A 23887-nucleotide genomic window follows, 5' to 3' on the forward strand; every position below is an offset into this window, starting at 1 on the left:
GGTACAGGTAGAGTTTAAACTGCTGTTACCTGACTTCAAAGCCACCATTACAGTATATTGTTCAGATATGTCTTAGAGGGAAGGGAAAGATAAAATCACATCTGGAGGCAGGGGAACGTGGAGAGAATTAAACAGCCCCACTACTGCCTGTTTGAAATACTAACACCTGAGCTCTAGTAAGGAGGGGCACTAGAGCAAGAGTGGGGTGGAAGAAATGCTCCTCCACCCTCCTAGGTGCATTCGGCTGGTCTAATAGTTAAATCAGCATGGAATAGATTGACAAGGGAACCAAACTTAATAACATACACACACATGGGAAACATGCCTACATGAGTACGTCAAAGACCCTATGCATATGAAAGTTTCCAAGACAGAAAGGGAAGTGAGTTATACAGACATCCTGAAAGTAAGGATGAGCTAAGTAAGGATGAGGTAAGGCACCTTGGGGCCTCAGAAAGTCATGGCAGGACAGTAAGAAGAGCAGATGTTCAGTGATTAGTAGTTTGCCCTGCCCTATAGATATGTTACAAAAGTTATCTCTGATCATCTCTTACTATGGGCAAGTCCCTTAATTCAAATTCTTTAAGGGAGAGGTTAAAGTTTCCCATGAGACTTCAGGGTCTTGATTGCCTTCAGCTCAAAATAATTCACATGCCAAAGTGGTACACCTTGGGAAGGACTCTCTTGAACTTCCACACAGGAATATTGCCTTTTTCTTTAGAAAACAACATAATAGAGTCTTAAACCCTACTTTCTGGTCTCTAGAGTTAACAAATACTAATTTTTGTCATAATTATTTCAGAATTTAAATAGACTTAAATAATGCATTAAAAAATCATGAAACTCTCCTGCATTTTATTGTGCCTTTTAGAGCCAATTATTCTCATTAGAGTTGATATTTATCAAGTCCCTCCTCACCAATTTTTTTAAATCATAAAGATTGTATTTGCTAACCCAAACCTAAGCCATTTTATCTGTTGAGCAAGTTCAGATTCTTTTGGAAAATACTGGTGGCTTCCAGTAGTTAGAGTCTGGAAAGTGACTCTCTGCAGCCTCACCCATAGTGCCTGTGATAAATGGAAATCAGTCAGAGCCTTCCTCTGCCCATTGGAAGGTGGCCCCGGCTGCCATGCCTCCTACTTTAGGTCAGGAAGCCCCACTTTCTGCCTCCAGAAATGCTTTTCAGATGGAAGTGCTCTTCTGGCAACAGAACGGGCCCATCTGTCCTGCCAATGGGTCTGTGGTGGAGACATGAAGGCTCTAGACTTTGAGGGTTGCTGAAAACATATACCATCATGCATGTGAGAGCAGGAGTGTGTGTAAGTAAGTATATGCAGTACTGTGCTGGGGCATGTAGAGCTCATGGTACACATCTCTTACCCGTATCCCATTCAGTGGCCCAGTGTCAGTACCTTGAAATTGATTGTGGTGGGAATATTTACACCCTGGAAATCAACAAACCCTAAGGGCTGTTTTCTCAGAGAGCTGGTTGTTAAGGATTTATCTGCACATGACTGAATATACCCCTTAATTTTTTCCAGTATAAATGCATTTTTTCTTTTTTTTTACTATTACAAAAAAAAATACCACAATAAATATATCCTATTTTGTGTACCTATGTGTGAGTTTCAATAGGGTATATACCTAGAAGTGCAATTCTTACCTTATAAACTATGCACATTTCAATTTATTAGATAGCTGAGAATTTCTCCCACTAGAAGTATAGGGTTTTCAGTTTCGTCATGTTCTTGTCAATACTTGGTATTGTCAGCCTTCTTCATTAATGCCAAGCTAAGGTTAAGGTTGTTTCATTGTTATTTCAATTGATATATTTCTGATTACTTGTGAGGTTGAACATCTTTTTATGTGTTTATTGGTCATCTGGGTTTTCTCATTTGAGAATTTTGTGTTCATATTTTTCCCATCATTCTTTTAGATAATCTCTCTCTCTCTCTCTTTCTTCTCATTAATTTGTAGGAGTTCCTTTATATGACCTGGATAACTTACTCTTGTTCAGTTATATGTAGTATCAATGTCTTCTTCCACCTGTGGCTTGTCTTTTTTTTAAAGATTTTATTTATTTTTAGAGAGAGGGGAAAGGAAGGAGAAAGGAAGAGAAAGATCAATGTGTGGTTGCTTCTTGCACGCCCCCTACTGGGGACCTGGCCTGCCACCCAGGCATGTGCCCTGACTGGAAATCGAACTGGTAACCCTTTGGTTTGCAGGCTGGCACTCAATCCACTGAGCCACACCAGCCAAGGCCAGTTTTTGGTTTCTTGTACACATGAAATCTCCGTATATGCTTGCATCTGTTTTGATACTCTCTATTTCATTCCATAGACCCATTGTTCTTTTTTGACAATATAACACTCTCTACCACAACTTTATAAAGATTCTTGATGTACTGTTAGGGTAGTTTCTTTCTCCTTGTTTTTCCTTTTCAGAGTTTTCTTATCTATATTTGGAGGTTCATTCTTTCATGTGAACTTTAGAAAACTTTCAGTTTGTCAAAGTCCACAAAGACTCTGTTAAGATTTTTATTGGAATAACATCAAATTTACAGACTTATCAAAATAACGACCATCTTTATTATGCTGTCTTCTTGTACATGTTTATATGCATAAATATGCATGTATCTGCTGTGTATAGGTAGATCAATCTTTTTTATGTCCTTTGATAATTGCTTTATAACATTTTCATAAGAATCAAATTCATTTTTATTAAATTTCAGTACTTCAAAATCATTTTATAGATTATTTTATTTCTCCTGTGAAATTGATCTTTTATCTCATATTTTTGAACAGTTGTTGCTGCTGTATAGAAATATTATTAATTTTTATAAGCTCATCTCACTATTAGCTTTTTCAAATTTTTTCTTGGTCTCTGAAACTTGAGCCTTTATGTTAAATTTAATATCTGTCCTCAGAAGGGTCAGTGGCATTTTCATTGACTGCTTTTTTTAACATTATTGTGCATATGCAAGGGTCAAAGTTTCCCATACAATTGTCGGGGCAAGGTCCAAGAGGTGTCTATCACAGGGTGTCTTTGCTAACATCTGTTCACTTGCAGCAATGGTTCGCACCAGGTCTGCTTGCATTCTCTCTTTCATCTTGTTTTTTGCTCACATAGCAGCTGTATCGGTGAGTTGAATTCTGCCCTTCTGGATCTTTAGAAATACTGATTCTAGTATGTGTTATCCATTTCCTGTATATTTATTTTCTTTCAGATTAAGCATCGTCCTAAAGGAGATGGTAAGGTTCAATTGAAGTGCATAGAGAATGTTTCTGAACTTTCTCTCTTTTGCTCAGCAAGACTAATTACGATCCCTCCCCCACTGCCTTTTTAACAGTGCATGATGCAGATTTTCATGAACAGAAGGATATCTCAGAAATCAATTTAGGTGGGTTCATTTTCTGCATTATTAATGTCTTGAAATAATTTTAGATCCTGTGATAGAATTACTGGAAAGCTATTACCTTCATATTATGGTATTGAGTAATTTGGGAGAAGAATTATTCATTGGTGCATCATTAGAATTTATGAAGTTTCTGTAAAATAGAATTCTGGAGAGAGAATGATGATTAGATCAAATTTTCTAGGAGAAATAGTATGTACTTAATGGATCTAGAAACATATAACAAGATTGTTTTTCATAAATATTTCATTTTGCCAGTTTCCACTTTGAAAAAAGGAAAGAAAAATGGATGATTATTCTGTTTCTTAAGAAAAACAGAAGGAGTATGCTGATGGTAGTATTTAGCTGGGGGAGAAATGCAGCTCATCTACTGAGCGATCATATTCACCAGCAGCTGTTTACTTGGGACTTAGAGAAGGGTGCAAAGGTGTTTCCGTTTTGACATCTTGTCCACAAACGCATTTCTCGACGAAATCCATCAGTCTCCCTGGTTACTAAGAGGAGAGAGAAGCTTAGTAGTTATCATCTCTCTTTTTTCTTTTTTTGTCCTGCTTCTAAAATTAAGGAGAAGCCTCTACATTTTGGGTGTTTTTGTTTAAGATGGGTGGGAATTGGAGGTAGTCAGGGCTGGAGATATCTATAGTTTACAAAAGCTTTCATAGCTACTTGCAGTTACTTGTCCAATCCTGTAGTGGAGGAAAGGGCTATTTTCATGTTTTGGGAAGGGACAGCAGGCTCCTTGGAGTTGAAGTGACTCATCCAAGATCACAGATGGATGTGATGGGGCTCACGTCCAGGTCTTCTAACTTATAGCTCCGTGCAATGTGAAGACTGCAATATTAAAACACCCCATACTGTGGGGTTAAATTTCTCCAACCTTGTCCCATTCACAGGGAAGGCAGGCTAGTTGATATTTAGTTGGAAAAGCTTGAGAATGACTGTATGGGCAGAAGAGAAACAGTTCAGTAAGGTGAGTGGGTGAATGGGTCCTGAGGCCATAGAGTCAGACAACAAATGACTAATCTCTCATTAGACTCAGTAGTCAAGGTGTAGTGATTGAGAGATCTACTCCACTTTAAAACAGGCTGGTGTTAGAATTAGCATTTCCTAATCTCATCTTTATTTATCTAGTAAAAACCAGTTCTTTTCCCTAGACCCATTTTCTTACTCTTCATCACCTCTGAACTATGACCTCAAAGAAGAAACTTTCCCATGTGTGACCTTTCTCTTTTTAGGTCATTCCAACCAAGCTGTCAGGATTGACTGGGTTAGCCACCTAACCAGAAATTGCAAAACTGTTTTGGGAAATCATATAGAGAAAAATTGTCACCTTTTTACTCTCTTCTCTGCATGCCCCACGATGCTGATACAACCTTTTTTGCCTCCAGGCCTGCTCCTCTCAGTCTTTTTCATTTCGGTAAATGCATTTTTCTCCTTCCAGATCTTTAGGCTCAGAGCCTCAGAGTTTCCCTAACTCTTGTTTTTCTCTCATACCTTGTACAACATCCATCAGTAAACACTGTTAGACCTACTACCATCAAATTATGTCACAAGTTGTGACTTCTCAGCACTTTCCCTTCTCCTGTCCTGGTCCAAGCCATCTCATCTCTGGCCTGGTCCTCGCAGTGGCCTGCTAACTGCACCTCCCTTGCTGCCCTCCCCCCACCCAGGCTGTTCTTCACAAAGTGACAGGGCTCTCCTATTGTCAGTCAGGCCACACCGCTCCTCCCATCCAGTCTTCTGACTGGAAGATTCCAATCTTCCAGCACTTCCAACACTGACTAATGTTGGTTGGCATCTCATCTAACACAAAATAAAGACTCTAGGGTCTTGATTCTCCAAGTGTAGTCCGAGGGCCAATATCACCTGTACCACCTGAGAGCTTTCTTAGAAATGCAACCTCTTGGGCCCCACCCCAGACCTACAGAATCAGCATCTCCATTTGACAGACCCCAGATGACCCTTAGGCACAGTAAAGCTTGACATGACCCGACCCTGGCCAGCTTTCTCACCCCATCTGTTACTACTCTCACCCACCTCCAATCACCCTGACCTCTTACCTATTCCTAAGAGGTCAAAAGTGGTTCTTGGTGTGTGGTCTTCCAACCAGCAGTGTCAGCATCATCAGAGAACTTGTTAGAAATGAAAATTCTCAGGCCCTACCCCAGGTGTACTGACTCAGAAACCCTAGGGGTAGGGCTCAGACACCTGTGTTTGAACAGTCCTCTATGAGGTCCTGACATGAGGGGATGGGCAGCAGTGCTGTCAGACAGCAAGGCTTCCTGCCCCAGGGCCTTTGCATTTGCTATTGCCTTTGCTTTCAGTACTGTTCCTTCACTCCCTACTGTTACAGAACAGAACAAGGGGGGGCCTGGGACGATATACTATTATTTAAAAGGCCCCCAGGTCCGTCATGTCCGCCTCCCGAGGAAAGACATCTCTCAATGTCAGAGATTCGTGAAAAGGAAAGGAAATATTTATTTAATGCTATACAAACTTCAAGTAGTGACCTAATGTCTTTATCAAAAACCCCAAAGTCTCCCAAAACACCCACAAACAGACACAGTCCTTCCTTCCTTCCCCCCTTTGCCCAGTCCAGAGTACCGTATTTCAGGGAAGGAAAATGAAGTCCATGACTCAGACAGTCCTCTGGTTCTTAGTCCTCCTTCTCGACTGGGAGACCTCCCTGGGTTCCCGGCACTCTCGGCTGAGTCGCCAGGATCTTTGCTAAAACCAGGTGGTGGTTCCCCCCTTCTAAAGCTGCGGGGGGTCCCCCACTCCGTCCAGGCCTCGTGGTTCTCTCTCTCTGGGATGCGGGAGTCTCCACTCTGCTAAAGACGCATAGTTCTCTCTCTCAGGGCTGCGGGAAGGGGAGAGCCCCCACTCTCCCAAAGCTGCGTGGTTCTCCCCTCTAATGGCCGCCAAGTCTGGGTTTTAAATCCCCTCGGCCAATCTTCCTCTGCAGCCTCATTTCCGACTCCTCCCACACTCGGCTTCACATGCCAGAACTCATATCCTTCCAGCTTTACTGCGCTGCCATCATGAGTCTGGGCAGGTGTGGCCCCATGTCCTGGAGCCAATCGTCTCCGAGCTCCCACGCAGGCGCTGTAGCCTGGGGGATCTGCCCCCAGTCATGGGGAAGTTACTTCCATTCCCCTGGTGGGGAAGTTACTTCCATTCCCCTGGCTCAGAGATGATCACAGCTATTTAACATATCTAAGCGACCAGCCAAAGGCTATAGATATGTTAAATGACCACGCCAGAGCTTAGCTGCAAAACAGCTCTCAATGGCCTTGCTCCATTTGTTCCTTCTCCCAACCCACACCCTGGGTGGGGGTGGGGGAGAATCTCCTGGACACCTTAAGTTCTGGACCCCATTTCAAATGCCCATTTGGGGTCCCCCCTCTTGGCTGCACCCTGTAACACTACTCCCTCAGAGTCCTGCCTAAATGCCACTCCCACTGGGAGGCCTCCCCTGACCACTCTTTATAAAATACCAACCTTCCCCACTTCAGTACTCCTTTTCCTCTGACTCTGCTTTATATTCTTTTTTCCTATTGCCCTTTTAACCATCTGCCATACTCTACACTTCTGTTTGTTTGCCTCCCCTCTCTTCCCAATGAAGAACACAATCTGCCCAAGAGTTTTGCTGTATTCTCTGCTATTATATCCCCAGCACGTAGAACAATGCCTAGGACACATTAGGCACAGCTACAAGGAGCAAAGCGGGTGGCGGCTAGATCGAGGCTGGCTTTCCATGGATGTGCACTTCTTCAGGAAGTGCTCCTCTCACCGTGCTCTCTCACCCTGGCGTGACCCACCTATGCCGACCAACCATTGGGGCCCAGGTCTCAGTGGGCTTGTTCACATGACTCCGGAAGAGACCTCCCCTGCCCCCCAACCCCATCCAGGCCAGGTGTCAGGAAATGCAAACTGTTTGTTGCTCAGGACCAACCGAGGTGAGAGTGTGGCCAGCCCAGCATGTGGTACCCCTCCTGAGAGGGCAATGCAGACCCTGGGTCCCACTGCTGGCGGGGCAGAGGTGTCAGTGCTGTCTGTTGTTAGGGTTACAAAGGTTAAGAAAGTCTAGAAAAAAGTGAAAAGGGGAGATGCAGGGACAGACTCAGTTGCTTGGTTTTGGAGAGTACGATTGTTTTTCCATGGGAAAGAGTGAAATTGATGGTATAGTAACAGAAAGGGCCTGGTTAGGAAGTCAGGAGTGTTAAAGCTCAGGAAGTGCTGACACTACATTACTCCCTGTCTCAGGAATCCGTTTCATCCACTGAAGTGTAAGAGGTGTGGAGTCAGCAATTAAACTGATCTCTTCTCACTCATCTCTTACTTTTAAAATTCTTGGACAAACTTTCTTGTTAGAAAAATGAACACAGAGGATGTGAGAATATATGATATTTATTGGCTATATATATCTGCTCCACTAGAGGGAATTTTTGCACTGTTTCCAAAAGAGTTTTGCCACATGAAGATGAATAATTAAAGATCTACATTGGAAAAGATGGATTTTATGATGAGAAATGCCTTTTAGGAATGCTCATTCAAATATTTCTGTTTCTCAAATCCACATCTAGCTGCTGGGTTGGACCTCTTTCAAGGGGACATCCTCCTGCGGGTGAGTACCTGCCGTGGCGCAAGGCGGTCCCTCAGGGCTGAGGGTCCCGTACTGCGCGCCTTCGCTCCGTGAGCCCCGGGACGGGCGCAGTGGGCAGTGAAAGAAGCTGACCTATAATCTGTACCCACAAGGACTTCCACTGTGGTCGGTGGGGACAAAAACAGATAAAAAAAGATAGCAAACATCACAAAAGAGTCTATAATTATTAAAATTGCTTTGTCCACCCAATTTTCCTAATCAGTGAAGAACAAGAGAGAAGAAAATGCACTGATATATTTAAACTGGCATTTCACTTTTGGGGCAATTGCAGGTCTCCTTTTTTTTCTTAATAATTTCTCTGAATTTTCTAAATTGTCTGTAATGAGGCATCACTTTTAGAATCAGAAGACAAGTGCCACTAAATTATTGACTTACGTGACAGATTATTTGTGGTGTGAGAGTTTAGTGAAGGAGGAGCCCTGGAGGACGAGGCTTCCCAGTGATTCTTGCCTTTGTTTGTTCACAGAACTCCAGGAATGGCCTGAGAGACCCTGGTGCCAGGTGGAAGTTCCCCATTCCTTATATTCTGGCGGACAATCTGGGTAATACTAATTGTTCTTCATTAGGAGCTTTGGGTTTAACTCTTCTCCCACCCCCTCCTCCTGTTCCTCAGCTTCAGATTGGAAGTAACCAACAATGTTTAGGAGGGTTTCCAAGCCCTGACAATTTATCTCTTGGGATGAAAGGCATGACTTCACATCAGTGCAATGTAGGTCTCAGTGTGAGAGTTTCACTAGTCTGAGACGGAGTATCAAATAATGATTTTGAAAAGGCAGAAGACATTAACATGTTACTAATACCAGAAGCCCTATCAAGAACGAAAACACAATAGAATGAATGAAGAATGAAATACAATTTGGCATCACAGCAATGGAAACTTTGCACTTTAAATAACTGTTTGTTTATGTGAATCTAAATATGGTATAAGGATACTATTTTCAGCATATTGATCTTTCTTTTTGTTTTAAAATCTTCACCTGAAGACATTTTTCTCATTGCTTTTTTAGAGAGAGGAAGGGGGATAGAGAGGGAGAGAGAGATATCAATTGGTTGCCTTCTTATACGGGCTGCGACTGGAGATTAAACCCACATCCTGAGTATGTGCCCTGGCAGGGAATCAAACCCGTGACCTTTCAGTCTGTGGGACAATGCTCTAACTAACTGAGCCACATGAGCCAGAACATATTGATCTTTCCTTTTTGTTACAAGACAAGCGTGACACAGTTTTGAGAAACAGAAGTCAGTTTTCCATAATTCATAGTCTTTGTTTCTCAATATTAATAAATTCTATTCTTTTTTCTCTCTTAGGATAAAAGGCTAAGTTATGTTTTACTCATTGTTGGAAATAAGCAAGTACTAGAAGTCACGTGTGCACACTGGCTGACCTCAGGCAGCTGACTGATATCTGAGCAGCCGTGGTGATGCAATGCCTTTGAGGCCAGGGCCAGACAGAGGAAGATCAGAGGAAAGGGGAAGCCAGGGCAAGCTTGCTCAGTCCTAATGGGCTGCTGGGCTGCTGCCACTCTCAAGAGATGTTACTGTAGTTCAGACTTTTCCATCACTATTATCACTATTGCAGGGCTGCCTGCAATTCCCCCCCTCCCAGAAGAGCTTGATATAAACAAAGGATGCTGTTCTCAGTTGTTTTATGGAAAAGTGAGCTGAGCTGTTTTCCCCGGAATTTGCCAACACAGAGCAAATTCAAAAAGCACTCATATTTATTGGAATGTGATTTAAGAAACAACAACTTTAAAGGTTTTTTTTTCCCTATAACAATTCTCCCTGTTTGTCACACCTGAGCTACCCTCCTCCCATCAAAACATAGACCTGCTTATTGCATTGCCGTTCTGTGACAGGCTCAGCTGCCTTCACCTGGTATTTTATTTGCCCTTCACCATGCCTCTGTGAGGTGTTAGTGTTTCTCAGACTTTAAAGTTAGGGTCTCCTGAGGACCTTATTGAAATGCAGAGTAGGCCCTGGCTGGTGTGTCTTGGTTGGAGCGTCATCCTGTAAACCAAAAGGTCACAGGTTCAGTTCCCAGTCAGGGCACATGCTTAGGTTGCAGATTCCGTCTCTAGTCGGGGCGTCTCTAGTCGGGGCATGTAGGAGAGGCAACCAATTGATGTTTCTCTCCCTCTCTCTCTCCCTCCCTTCCCCTCTTTCTAAAATCAATAAGCATATCCTCAGGTGAGAATGAAAAACAAAACAAAAAAAAATTGCAGAGTAGGTTCAGGTGGGGCCCAAAATTCTGCACGTCTAACACTCCTCTTGTATCTGGCTTCTTTTGTTTAACATGTTTTTATTTTATTTATTTATTTATTTATTTATTTATTTATTTATTTATCTATCTATCTATCTTTATAGCTTACTGTATTTTAATAGCAAACTTACCAGGACAGCACAGAAGACAGACATCATTAAAAACATTTACTTGCATGTAGGACAACTCAGTTAGAAAAGTACAGTGAATGTATGGAATTCACTGTGTGATAAAAATGCTACAAATACCATTTAGTTGCCATCAATAAGAAACTGACTTGTTTTCAAAAAATTCAAATGTTGGCATTGTCCAGAAAAATGAACAGATTTATTTATATTGTTAATAAAGTTGAACTGCTGAAACTTGTTCACTGAAACATTTTGATTTGCATTAATGCTTTATGTCCCCACATTTATATTTTAAAAATTCACACACAAATGCAAATGGAAAAATGGCCAATACCTGGTTTCTGTCCCCTATTTTCCACTCGTAATTATATACTTAGCTACCTTTTGACCCCATGAGGAAAATATCTAATATTCAGAACTACCAAAAACAGGAAGAAGAGAATGTTTTTTAAAGAATGAAATGATTCCCATCGTAGTGGATTCTTAAGCATGTTCTCCACGTATGCAGCATGCTAGCTGGATGCCCTTTAGCATAATTGTTATGCATTTGGCATGGAGAGCACATAGGTTGGTGTCTTCAAGAAACCCAACCAGATAAGCTTCCATTGCCTCCTGCAAAGCACCAATAGCTGCACTCTCGAAGTGCAGATCTGTTTTGAAGTCCTCAGCAATTTCTCACACCAAACTCTGGAAGGAAAGTCTGTAAATCAGAACTTCAGTGGACTACTGATAACATCTGGTTTCACGAAGTGCCATAGTACCAGGGTTTCTTCACCCCTCCAGTAGAGGGCACACTCTTGTGAGTGGCTTTGGTAGCCAGTTGCATCCTCAGTGCTTTACCACCACCAGTTGATTTTGGGGCAGCCTGCTTTGTATAAGCCATAGTGTAGAGACCTCTTTACTTAACCCCATTCTTCAGCTGGAGCTCGTTGAGCTAGAGGAGGTGCTGGCATTAGAGAAGATGGCAGCTGTGAACACAGTTCACTTAACATGTTTTTATAAGTACCGTGTGCTAACCAGTTATGCCACTGAAGCTCCATGCTTAACATGTTTTTGGTTTTTCCATATTGTTGTGGATCAGTAGTCAATTCTTTTTTACTACTCAGTAATATTCCTTTGTATACTTTATTGTAACTATCCATTTTGGGGGAATATGGGCCCCTCCTATGGACTGTCCTATGAGACTGAGAGTTTATCTTGCCACCGCAACCCCCACAGATTTTTATAGCCGGAGGTTTTGAGGCTTTATTTCTTGATGCCGGAATCCTGTGTTGCACCATCTGTCTCGCTTCCCAGTTGTTCCTCCTGCTTTATCTGCACATAAATGTGTGACTGCCTGGTCCTCCAGCCACCTCCTCACCCTCCCAGTTCGCCAGCCACCTCCTTACCTCATGTCCTCTCTGCCCCAGCTGCTGGTCTCTACCCCTGTTATCAGTCTGGATGAATGTTTCTTTAACTACTCACTTGTCAGACTTCCATACAGTTCAATTTTCTAGCAGTTCTGGTTGTTTTTATTTTTAAATTGGATGTCGTCCTTTTTTTGGTTGTTTGAGGAAGTGAAGTGTATCTGCCTACATCTCCATCTTGGCTGAAAGTCTGAAAACAGCGTCACTGTGATTTTAATCTGCATTTTTTTTGCTTTTTATAAGAACAAATTTTTGACTTATTAATTTTCTCTTGTTCATCTACTTTCTATTTTGTTGCTTTCTGCTCTTATCTTTATTATTTCCTTTGTTCTACTTATATCAGGTATACTTTGCACTTTTTATATTTAAGGTGAAAATTTATATCATTGGTTTTAAATATTTTTAAAATATAATATAATGCTATAATATGACATCTATAGCTATAAATTTTATTTGAAGCTCTGGTTTTACTGCTTTCCACAAATTTTGATATGTTGTATCTTTATTAAAGTTTATTTTAGATATTTTCTAATTTTTTATGATTTTTAAAAACTCCATGGGTTAATTAGAAGTATGTTTTTAAATTTCCAAATAGTCAAGGCTCTTCTAGATAGTCTATTACTGATTTCAAGTTTTTGTTGAGGTTGGAGAACATATTTTGTAAGAGTGTAATCTTTTGAAATTTATTGGGACTTGTTTTGTGGTTTAACTTATGGTTTTTCTTGGTAAATGTTGTGTATGCACTTGAAACAACTTGTATTCTACAGTTTGGGAGCTTACTATTCTATCAGTGTTAAATAGGTCAAGATGATTGTGCTGATTATATATTAGACACTGCAAATATTACATTTGAGAAATTCTGGATTCTGTTATTCTCCTCTGAATAGTGTTATTTTTTTTGTTAGAGCAGTTAAATTACTGACTGATCATCTTGGATTTGTCCAGATTTTGTTTTGATTTTGATCTGATTTAGTTCAAAGCAAAGCCCTTCATCTTTACTTTTAAAATATCATGATCTCTCTGGAGTTTCAAAGGAACGCCCAATAGTTTTCTCAGCCCCTCTAACTGGCATGACTCAAACTTCAGATTCTCTCTCCACAATGGTGGGAAGCCTTCTGTCTGCTACTTTTCACTAAGCTCCTTGGAGACTTCCTGCATTCATGCAAACTTCATGGGTCAAAGACGGGAGAGGTATTTGTGGACAGACATTAGAGCAACCAGCCCCCTTTCTTACCAGTCAGTCATGGCTGTTTTCCTCCCCAGAATTTCCTCCCTTGATTTTCAGCCACTCAGGCAATCCCAACCCTTCCTTGTTGTAGATATATCAAGAAAACACAAGTGCAAATTTATGCTCAAGTTCTCTCTCTTGCACTGAGAGAATTGCAATGTGCCCTCATGCACCAAACTGTATAAATGTGACTGTTAACCGACGATATTTTCTCCTTGTAAGAATAAACTCTCTCTGCTACAGTTTCTACCTTTTTTAGTCATTTTATAGTACAAATAGTTTTTTCTTAAATTTTCCCCAAAGTTTAAAATTGTTATTTGTGAGATTTGAGCTCCTCCACCATTACCAGATTAGAGATTCTCTCAAAGGATTCTTAAACTGAAAAGAGTTAGCCTTCTCATACTCCTCCTCTAGTGTCTAAGTTAACTCTTTTTCTCATATTATTTGACCCAGGGTTAAGGAGCACTAGGGGTTTTTATTTCTATTTTTAAAAAGACTTTATTTATTTATTTTTAGAGTGAGAAGAAGAGAAGGATAAAGAGAGGGAAATAAACATTTAAACATTGATTGTTGCCTCTTGTACACACCCCATCCAATACTGACCCCACAACCCAGGCTTGTGCCCTGACTGGGAATTGAACTGGTGGCCTTTCATTTTGCACGCCCAACCAAATGAACCAGCAGTGGATTTTACAGTTAACATGATTATTCAGGACATAACTATGTAAAACTTACTATTTGCTGGCAATGTGAAGAACTGAGAACCAGGAATACGATGAAGCAAAAGATAAGTTCCTTCCTCCGAGGGAGCGAACGGTGTGCTAAGTGCAGCAGACCACCTGCATGAAGACAGTACACAGAGCATCCAGTGTGGCTTTCGGTGGAGGCATGCTCAGTCGGAGCTGGCTCCTTAGTGAAGCAGGCGGCTTCAAGTGGGGGTCCTTTCCACTTCTTCTTCTTCTTTTTTTTTTTTTGAATGATGTTGGGACAGTTTTTACCAAATTGCTGCAGACTTGTTAGTTCTCTTCTGACAACTTATTCAGGGGTGGGAGGTCAGGAATGGTGTGATTTCGCAATTAACCACTCTCAGCATTCCCACTATTTGGCTTTAGGATAACAAAGGCAACATAACCATAGACGGCATTAATTTAATAAAATCAAACTTTTTCCTTACACTTTTACAAGTACCAAGCTTTGTTGGGTACATATCTTCATCTTATAGATGCCAGTAAGAAGTGAGAAAGAATAGGTAAAATAAATCAGCCAGTAAGTTTAATGCATGTTCTTGTTCTTGTTATCTGTGCTGTTTCCACAATTAATTTACTGATTATTCCAATGACTATGTCTTTACTAACTTTGATATGGTCTTATGTCATTTGAACTGTAGAATCTCCAGCTTATTTATTAAATGAAATTGAGGGCCAGGATAATATGAGAAAAGTACTTGGCAAACTACCAAGAAGTATAAGCTTTATGAGAGAATGCACAAAACCAAATAGGCAAGCAATGTAATTTAATTTTATATAACTTAGTTTTATATATTTATTTTTATCTTTTTTAACTCCTCACCCAAGGATATGTTTTAATACACACACATCGAAGTGAGAGAGAAACATCTATTGGTTGACTCCCATATATGCTCTGACCAGGGATCAAACCTGCAACATAAGCATGTGCCTTGGCTGGGAATTGAACCCATGACTTTTGGTGTATAGGAAAACGCACCAACAAATTGAGCCACTGGTTGAGGGCACTTAGCTCTATTTTTAACTTAGAGACATACCTTCCATGAGTTGAAGAGAGAGAAAAACCACACACACCAAGTCAAACATAGTCTCCATTCCTCTGGAGCATCTTTGTTCCCAGCCCCATCCTTGTCTTACACAACACCGAAGTGTGAGCATGTCAAGTGAAAGCAAAGGCATTTGATCTTTGGTCTTTGGTGTGCACAGGTTATTGGTAGGCTTCTGTTGTTCTTGCCCCATCAGGTCCATCAGGCTTCTGCTGCTTATGTTCCAAACCTGGGTTACAGCAATCTTTCCTAAGGCTGCTCGAAGTGCTACTTGTCTAGCTTTGCCATCTCCCCAGGGAACTTTCAGGGAAGCAGGGTAATATACCCTAAGCACTTATGCTCTCTGAACCCACAAACCTCTCTACACTCTGCTCTCACTCTGTAAGAGGGGGTGTCTATTTGGACTGGCTAAGGAGCAACATTATCATTGCTTCTCTCCTGAGGCAGTGAACCCAGAATCTCTGCTTGAATGCGAAAAGAAAAAGGAAAGTGGAGAAGTTATTTTCTGGTTTGGTTTAACTACATACATAAACATACATGTGTTCCTATTTTATAGTTATATTTACATCATGTATTTCAAGTATGCCCTTGATATTTATGCTCATAACTAATTTTTCAGTTTTAGTTTTTAAGGAATCTATTTAAGGAAAAAATCCATAATGAACCTCTGTGGATTTTATGTGTTGGCACAGTTTTCTCAAAACCATGTATATACATTTTCCAAGATAATCAGTAATGCTCATTGATATTTTTACCAATTTCCACAGAACTGAATGCCAAAGGAGCCATTCTCTATGCCTTTGAAATGTTTCGCCTCAAGTCCTGTGTGGATTTCAAACCCTATGAAGGAGAGAGCTCATACATCATCTTTCAGCAGTTTAATGGGTTAGTATGAAATTTAACAGAGTGAAAATCATGCATCTTTTGGTTTCTAAAAAGTGACATATCTTTTTCAAAGGCAAAAGGAAGAAATTGGAAAGAAACTAAAATCCAATTCACATCTTTTATTGTGAATTTTTAAATTAAACAACATTTTCAATATATTATGCAGAAAATGAGCTCTTTGGCTACCTCTGGGCTTGCGGGAGATTTATCTCCACTTTTTTCTTAGGCTTGGGTCATATTTTAAGTCAGTGGCCCTGGCTGTGTAGCTCAGCTACTTAGAGTGTTGTCTTAATAGCCCAAGGTTGCAGGTTCAATCCCTGCTCAAGGCACATACAAAAAGCAACCAATGAGTGCATGAATAAGTGAAACAACAAGTCAATGTTTCTCTCTCTCTCTCTCCCCCGTCCCTTTCTAAAAATCAATACATTTTTAAAAGCTGTAATATTATTCTTTGGAATACGCTATGGATTTGTGGAGGTGAGGAAGAATGCTCATTTCTACTTCTTTCTACCTGATGCATTATTATAATTAATTTGACACTTTTTAATGGCCAATCATTTTTTTGAGTTTTTTTTATTATTGTTCTATTACAGTTGTTCTAATTTTCCCCCTTTGCTCTCCTCTACCAGTTCCACCACCTACCTGCTCCCACAGTCAATCCCCACACTGTCGCCCATGTCCATGGGTCATTCATATATGTTTTTTGACTAGTCCCTTCCCCTTCTTTCCATCATTATCTCCCCCTCCCCTTTGGTCGCTGTTAGTCTGTTCCATGTTTCCATGTCTCTGGTTCTATTTTGCTCATTAGTTTATTTTGTTTATTGGATTTCTTTTATAAGTGAGATTATATGGTATTTGTCTTTCACTGACTGGCTGATTTCACTTAGCATAATGCTCTCCAGTTCCATCCATACTGTTGCAGAAGGTAAGAGAGTGTTCCTTCTTTCTGCTGTGTAGTATTCCATTGTGTAAATGTACCATAGTTTTTCGATCCACTCATGTACTGATGGGCACTTAGCCTCAGCAATCTTGAGAAAGAAGAATAAAATTGAAAGAATCACAATGCCTGATATAAAACTACACTAGAAGGCCACTGTACTGGTACTGGCATCAGAACAGACACAGAGATCAATGGAACAGAATGGAGAGCCAAAAATAAACCCATGTCTCTATGGTCAATTAATATTTGACAAAGGGGGAAGGAGCATACAATAGAATAAAATTAATCTCTTCAATAAATGGTGTTGGAAAAACTGGACTGATACGTGCAAAAAAAAAAGAAAGAAATTAGATCACCAACTTACACCACACACCAGAATAAACTCAAAATGGATAAAAGACTTAACCATAAGCTGTGACACCGTGTAAGTCCTAGAGGAAAACATAGGCAGTAAAGTTTCAGATATCCCATGTAGCAATATTTTTACTGGTATATCGCCTGGAGCAAGGGAAATAAAGGAAAAGATAAAGAAATGGACCGTCATTTTTAAAGACTGCATAACATCCCTGCAGGAAATGATTCTTATTTAACCAGTCTCTTATCATCAAACCATCAGCATATGAGAATACTATTGATAACGTCTTCTCAAAATTAAACCTAACCTCCTTCTAATTTGTGTTCTGAAATCCTATGAATTAGTCACCTAAGCATTATCTAGAAGACAATTTTCCTCTTCCCTTTGAAGGTGCTGGTCTGAGGTCGGTGACCAACACGTGGGACAGAACCTTTCCATTGGCCAGAGGTGTGACTACAAGGCCATCATTGAACATGAGATCCTTCATGCTTTGGGATTCTACCATGAGCAGTCCAGGTCTGACCGGGATGATTATGTGAAAATCTGGTGGGATGAAATTCTTCCAGGTGCGTACTAACCCAAGGTGGATGGTGGAATGTGCTGTTACCTTTATCACTTGCTGAGACCAACCCTGGGATGACCGGGCCAAATCTGGGTGTGGGCACATGCTTCAGATTCTCCAGCAGGAACACAAAGTATAAGGAGAGCATGATTTATTGGCCTGTCCATGGACTGCACTGATCTGATCATCTCTGATCCCACACATGGGTCTCTGGGAATGGTGTACATTGGATAACTTTAAGTAGGATTATTGAAATTCAGTCAGAAGACTTTGCTTAGTTTCAGTGTTTTCATTGAAAATCTATCTAAACTGCTGTCTATTTGCCTGTCTTGGTGAGTAAAGTGAATCAGGTCTTTGAGGATGCTTGGGTCATTTTTCAGGATATGAAATTTCATATACTGTGGGAACCTACAGAAGGTTTAGTTGAATATGATGACCCTAAGACAGACTCAAGAATTTTTTTAATGCTTAACAAATCAATGATAGGTGTTTAAAAACAAAACAAAACAACAGCAAAAGTGAATACTTTTTTCTGAAATTGCACCCCCAATCTTGTTAATTCTGGCTCTCAGTCTGAGTGCTGGTTAATCAAAACTTACTGGTCTTCCCCTTCTCCTTTCTAAGGACCACTCTTCTTCTGACCTAGCCCACACCATACACAGGATAACGGTGTTTTATCTCAATATTGCCATGCAGTTATTATTCTAACAATTTCAATGTTCTTTAATTTTGTTAGACTTCTTTGGACACTACCTTCCTTAATTGTTTGGGACAACTAAGTAGAGTGTTTTTAAGTAAGCTAAAACATAATTTATTGAACAGTTTCCCAATGTACCGGGAAAAAGAGTCAATGCTGTTTCTGAAAACACCAATTTTAAATTAGGAATTAGATCAGGGAGTGGGAAATCATTATTTTTTGCAGTGATAGATTAATGAAACTTTAATGTTTTAGAAGTATCTTAACTACACCACACATGGTTTTTATGAAGCTGATAATGCCTTGTAATTATTTATTTTTTAGATCCAGTTTCATATATGAGTTCATACATTGAAGTGAATCTTTAATAATTTTTCTTTAAGAGACTTAGAAGAACTGGTCATACTTTAAAATTAAATATGAATTCCCCAAAACTTTGGCCAGAACTAGCTCATTTTGGTGCAAGGCAGACCAGTGGTTCTTACATGAGGTCAGGAGAGGATGGCTGATCATATCAAAGTTACCTGTGGGGTTTCTGACTCTGTGTGCTTCCCAGTGCCTCTTATCCTAAAACTCTCATGCCTGTGGAGTGTGGTGGAAGGCTAGAAATAGGTATGGTTTGTGAACATCTAATACATTCCCAGAATTGGACTTTCTGCACTTTCACCCATCCTACCACCCAACCCCTGAGCAAGAAGCCAGGTGGTATTCTTCCCTGTCTGCCAGTTCAATCTAGAGAAGTATTAGAGAGTATTCACCCAGATATGAAATAGCAGATAAAATTTAATATATTTGTCTCTCAGAGTAATTGCACTAAAACTGGTTCTGCGTGGAGGGGAAAGGGCCACACCTCTGCGTGTGAGACTCAGGGGACTGTTAGACTTGCCTACATTTGCCCAGAGGCCTGAATTTTTTCCCTTCCTGTACATGTACTTTGACTCGCTGAAAAATATGTGAGGAAGCAGAAAACATTCCCACTTTTAAGTCTTGAGAACACAATACTTTGCACTTTCAAGATGGCTTTAGGCCAAACAAGGTCCCATTTGTCAGAGGGAGCTGCCACGTTGGCCAGGTTACTCAGCACATGTGTGCTCACCTCCGTCTCTGTCAACAGGTGCAATTCTATATATTGAAATTGCCTGCAATTACTGAAGAACTGTTCTCAAATGACACATCACATCCAACAGGATCATAAGCAAGGGCAGTATTATTGTTCAGGGTAGTTTATGAGTTTTATTACATCTCATCTTCAGTTGATGACACTTCTCATCTAACCTAAGAACTCACTGCCCTGTGATGCAGTTCTCGCTCCAGATCCATCTCCGTTTCCTAAGTCAGAATCATGTTTTCTGGATCTGTTCTCTTCCACTAAGGAAAAAAAAAACCTTTTGAGGTCTACTAGGAATTTGCCAACTACAGCCAGCAGGCCACGCCCACTGGCTTCAGTAAATCAAATTTTACAGGAACAAACTCACACCCTTTTGTATTGCCTGTGGCCGCTCGTGTGCAACAACGGCAGAGTTGTGACAGGGACCCTATGGCTTGCAAAACAAAAAAACGTTTTCTACCTGACCCTTTACACAAAAGATTTGCTGACCAACCTCTGATCACTCCCTCTTCCAAGCTGCCCGCTGTGAGTGTGCTGAGGGCAGGACCGTGCTTGTCCCCTTCACTGCCAGGGGCCACCACCTAGGGCTCGCTCCCCACAGATAAGGGGCACGACAAGATGTGTTAAATTAAAATTTTAAATTACTCAAAACATTTATTTGGTAAAGCAGTCTGGTAAGAATCCTTGCATAATAAAGAATAAAAAGATCTATTCTAACCAGATGATTTTATTGAAAGTTAAGGAAAACATACCCCGTGAGTCGAAAGTGCCTTGCTAAGGTGCCACCAAAGATCACCAGGAGATCCCAGACCCAGTCCGCCGTCCCCACACGATGCTGATGCCTCTACCTTTCCACCCCCTCAGCCGACATCTGGACTCAGTGCTCTGGAAGGAGTTACTTTCCCCCTTCCCTGTTTGGATCCTTTATTTCTTGTAGTCCTGTCTCCCTGTTAAAAATGCCTTGATCCCTCTAAATCCCCATGAGTTAGGAGGATTAAACATCAGTATTCTTGTTTTATAGTTAAAAGGTCTTGGTCAAAGGGTTCATTGGCTTTTCTGAGAACGTTTGGAGATTCCCTTTAGCACCTGCTGGGCCACCCACCAGGTGGTGCCACACTTCCTCAATCCTATGTGTACCTGTGTGGAGGTCTTTGAAAGACAATTATATTTTCTTCTCTAATTGTTTAAAGCACCTGGATGGCAAGCAACAAAAGGAGAATGAAGATGAAAAGCTACAAGCATTTTCATTCTGTTTTTCTATCACTCCCTAAGAAGGAAATTAAAAATCTGCAGCTGAAACAATAAATTTCTGATGGCTAGTGGATTAAAACAACATCTAATTGGTTTCTCATTTCAGCATTTTATATTGCAGAACATATAATATTGCTTGGGCTCACCTCATAAAAAGATTTTCCTTTCCTATTTTGAAAGAAATCCAATTTTCTTTTTCCTATTTTACTGTATTTTTCAGACTATAAGACACACTCTTTTACCGCATTTTTTGCTTCAAAAATTTTTTCCCTGTTTTCCTCCTCTGAAACCTAGGTGTGTCTTATGGTCTGAAATATAGACGCACCTAGGTTTTAGAGGAGAAAATAGGGGAAAATTTTTCGAAGCAAAAAAAATGTGGTAAAAAATGCGTCTTATAGTCTGAAAAATATGGTATGTTTCTTTCTGGAACAGAAGGATGTGAGCTCTGATGGAAAGGATGTCCCTTTCTTGACAGCTGTTTACCTTTCCCCCTGACCTTGGACTTCCTTTTCCCAATCTGTGGGAGAGCTGGCCAGGTGCAACTTTTTGGGTAGTTGGCTATAGCAAGATGTATCAATCTGAATATTTTTCTGAATTCAGAAATTCTGCTTTTTGCCATTTGGAATACCTGCCTCCACTTTGATATTTTATCTTCTCTTTCTTAAACCCTTATACATATATATATATACATATATACATATACATTTATTTATTTATGAAAAGAACCTTTGATTTAAATATATACATGTATTTAAAAATTTAGAAGTGCACATTAATTATAATAATATGTGTATTAATTATGCATTTAATAGTCATTATTATATTTGCATGCTATTATATAATATATGGTTATCAGTTAATACTAATTAATAATATTATTAATTTTATATTGCAATGCTAATTATTATAACAATTAGCATTGCAATATAAAATTGGTATATATAATTTATATATTATGTTTGTATATTATATATAAATATATATAAGTATATATATTTTCTATATATAAAAAATTTCCCTTTTGTTCTTGGTCTCTGGTTGAGTATCTAGTCAAAGAGGGTAGGACTACAAAATAATAGGACCAAATAGGACCTGTGGATTGTCTCACCAACAGGTTACAAGCACAACTTTAACACTTATGATGACAACCTAATCACAGACCTCAACACACCCTATGATTATGAGTCTCTGATGCACTATGAGCCTTTCTCATTTAACAAGAATGCAAGTTTCCCAACCATCACAGCCAAGATCCCCGAGTTTAACTCCATCATTGGGCAGCGCCTGGATTTCAGTGCCATCGATTTGGAGAGGCTGAACCGAATGTACAATTGCAGTGAGTACATCTGGGGCTGAGACTAGGTCAATTAGCCCCAACAGAGATTCCCTGGCCCTACAGGTTTCTTATACATTTTTCTTTACTCTTCTTTTGTGTTCTAGTTAAAGAAGATGGACAAGCTACATAAATATAACACCTATATCACAAGATGGTTTAGACAATCAGTTATGTGATTGTGTTTTGTACAGTGAAAGTTTTGGAGCAATTTAAGGAGCTGTAGTTGTTCAACTTCTTCAGCTTCCTTTTGAAGGTTGCATCATTATGTAGAGTTCAACACAGATAGTAAGCTTGAAAATGTTTTGTATCCTGCAAAATTCTTTGCATGGGACAGTTGTTCTTAGAGTAATCTAAGGCTCAGAGATGGGATACTTTCTAAAATGACCCCACTAGTCTTCAGAGACACGTTCTTTCATTGTCTTCCACATGTACATAGAGAGGATCTACTAAATAGAAAGGCCAGTGTTGTAGGTACCTTGTTCTTGATCTCAAGGAGTTTGGGTGGCATTTATAGAAAAACATGATGAGAAGCCTTTTTATTATTGAACTCTGGCTCTGTGGTAGGTAGAAGTGCATGTATTTTGGCACGTTCTAAGATCTTATGGGTGACAGTAGAGTTCACATTCAAGAAAAAGTCGAGAAAATGAGAGGCCTGTGTTCTAGCTCATGAAGTCTTCATTGCCTAAGACATTAGATATTTGGAATGAGATGCCTTTAATTTTTAACCAGGTGACAAAAATGTTGTTTGCAGCCACAACTCACACCCTTTTGGACCACTGTGCTTTTGAAAAGGCAAACATCTGTGGGATGATTCAGGGTACCAGAGACGATGCTGACTGGGTCCGTGAGGACAGCACTCAGCCTGGACAAGCGGATCATACCTTGGTGGGACAATGCACAGGTGAGTGATGGCAGAGAATAAACACCTGAGGTGGTTCATCAGGTTCAGTTGGTGCTGGAAACCTGCATGTTTTGCCTCAGTTGGAATGTTACTTATCAAACTTAGAATTCTAAACATGGACAAAGAACACTTATCTTTATCGTGAACTCAATAAAAAGCACTGAGGTCCTGGGCATGCAAAAGGAAAATGCATTTATGTGATGACAAAACTGATATGGTTGATAAAACATGACTTTGTAAATGTAAATAAAGCTAATATCTCTAAAAGCAGTGTCTTCCAATAGAACTCTAATGTAAGCCACATATATAATGTAAAATTTTCTAATAGTCACATTAAAAAGCAAGGGAAAGTCTCTTAATAGTATATTTTATTTAATCCAATATATCTAAGATATTAACATTTCAATGTATAATCATTATAAAAATTATTGCTGATTGACTCCACAGTTTTTCATATGAGATATTTAAAATCTACTGTGTAATTTACCCTTACAGCACATCTCAGTTTGGACTGGCCACAGTTCAAGTGCTATATAGCCACATGCATTTGTAGACACTGTATTGGATAGCATGACTTCAGACAGTTCCTATATATGGTTTGTGTGTGAAAAAGCTGTAAAGTCAGCAAAGAATTATATTTCATAAATTAAAACAATTAAGAAACACCAGGGTACTAAGAGAATCCCTCCCTCCTCAACTATATTAAAGGATATAATATTACAGGTGAAAGAAGGGGAAGGGTCAAGTCAAGGAACATGCATAAAAGATCCGTGGACAAAGATAATGAGGAAAAGGATTGAATGTGGGAGATGGGGAGTGGGCAGGGCAGGGGAGAGTAATGGGAGAAAGTGGGGACAACTGTAATTGAACAACAATAAATAATTTTTTAAAAAAAGCTGAAAAGTCAAATAGACCTGGGTGTGAAATCTGGCTCTACCACTTCTTCATTGTGCCCAC

General features: G+C 40.0%; 1 protein-coding gene across 1 annotated transcript in view; it reads left to right on the forward strand.

Moving 5' to 3' along the window:
- Window positions 1-3071: 3071 nt before the first annotated feature.
- The window catches only part of MEP1A (meprin A subunit alpha), a 31551-nt gene continuing 10735 nt past the window's right edge, over window positions 3072-23887 (forward strand). The window contains exons 1-9 of the mRNA XM_045843866.1: window positions 3072-3140; window positions 3227-3251; window positions 3350-3400; window positions 8002-8042; window positions 8548-8623; window positions 15663-15780; window positions 17466-17641; window positions 21808-22029; window positions 22781-22930. Coding sequence (XP_045699822.1) covers window positions 3072-3140; window positions 3227-3251; window positions 3350-3400; window positions 8002-8042; window positions 8548-8623; window positions 15663-15780; window positions 17466-17641; window positions 21808-22029; window positions 22781-22930 — 928 coding nt within the window. The remainder of the gene's footprint in view (window positions 3141-3226; window positions 3252-3349; window positions 3401-8001; window positions 8043-8547; window positions 8624-15662; window positions 15781-17465; window positions 17642-21807; window positions 22030-22780; window positions 22931-23887) is intronic.

Source organism: Phyllostomus hastatus, unplaced genomic scaffold (genome assembly GCF_019186645.2).
Source record: "Phyllostomus hastatus isolate PE091 unplaced genomic scaffold, TTU_PhHast_1.1 phas_contig_40, whole genome shotgun sequence".
In the NCBI taxonomy this organism is placed as follows: Eukaryota; Metazoa; Chordata; class Mammalia; order Chiroptera; family Phyllostomidae; genus Phyllostomus; species Phyllostomus hastatus.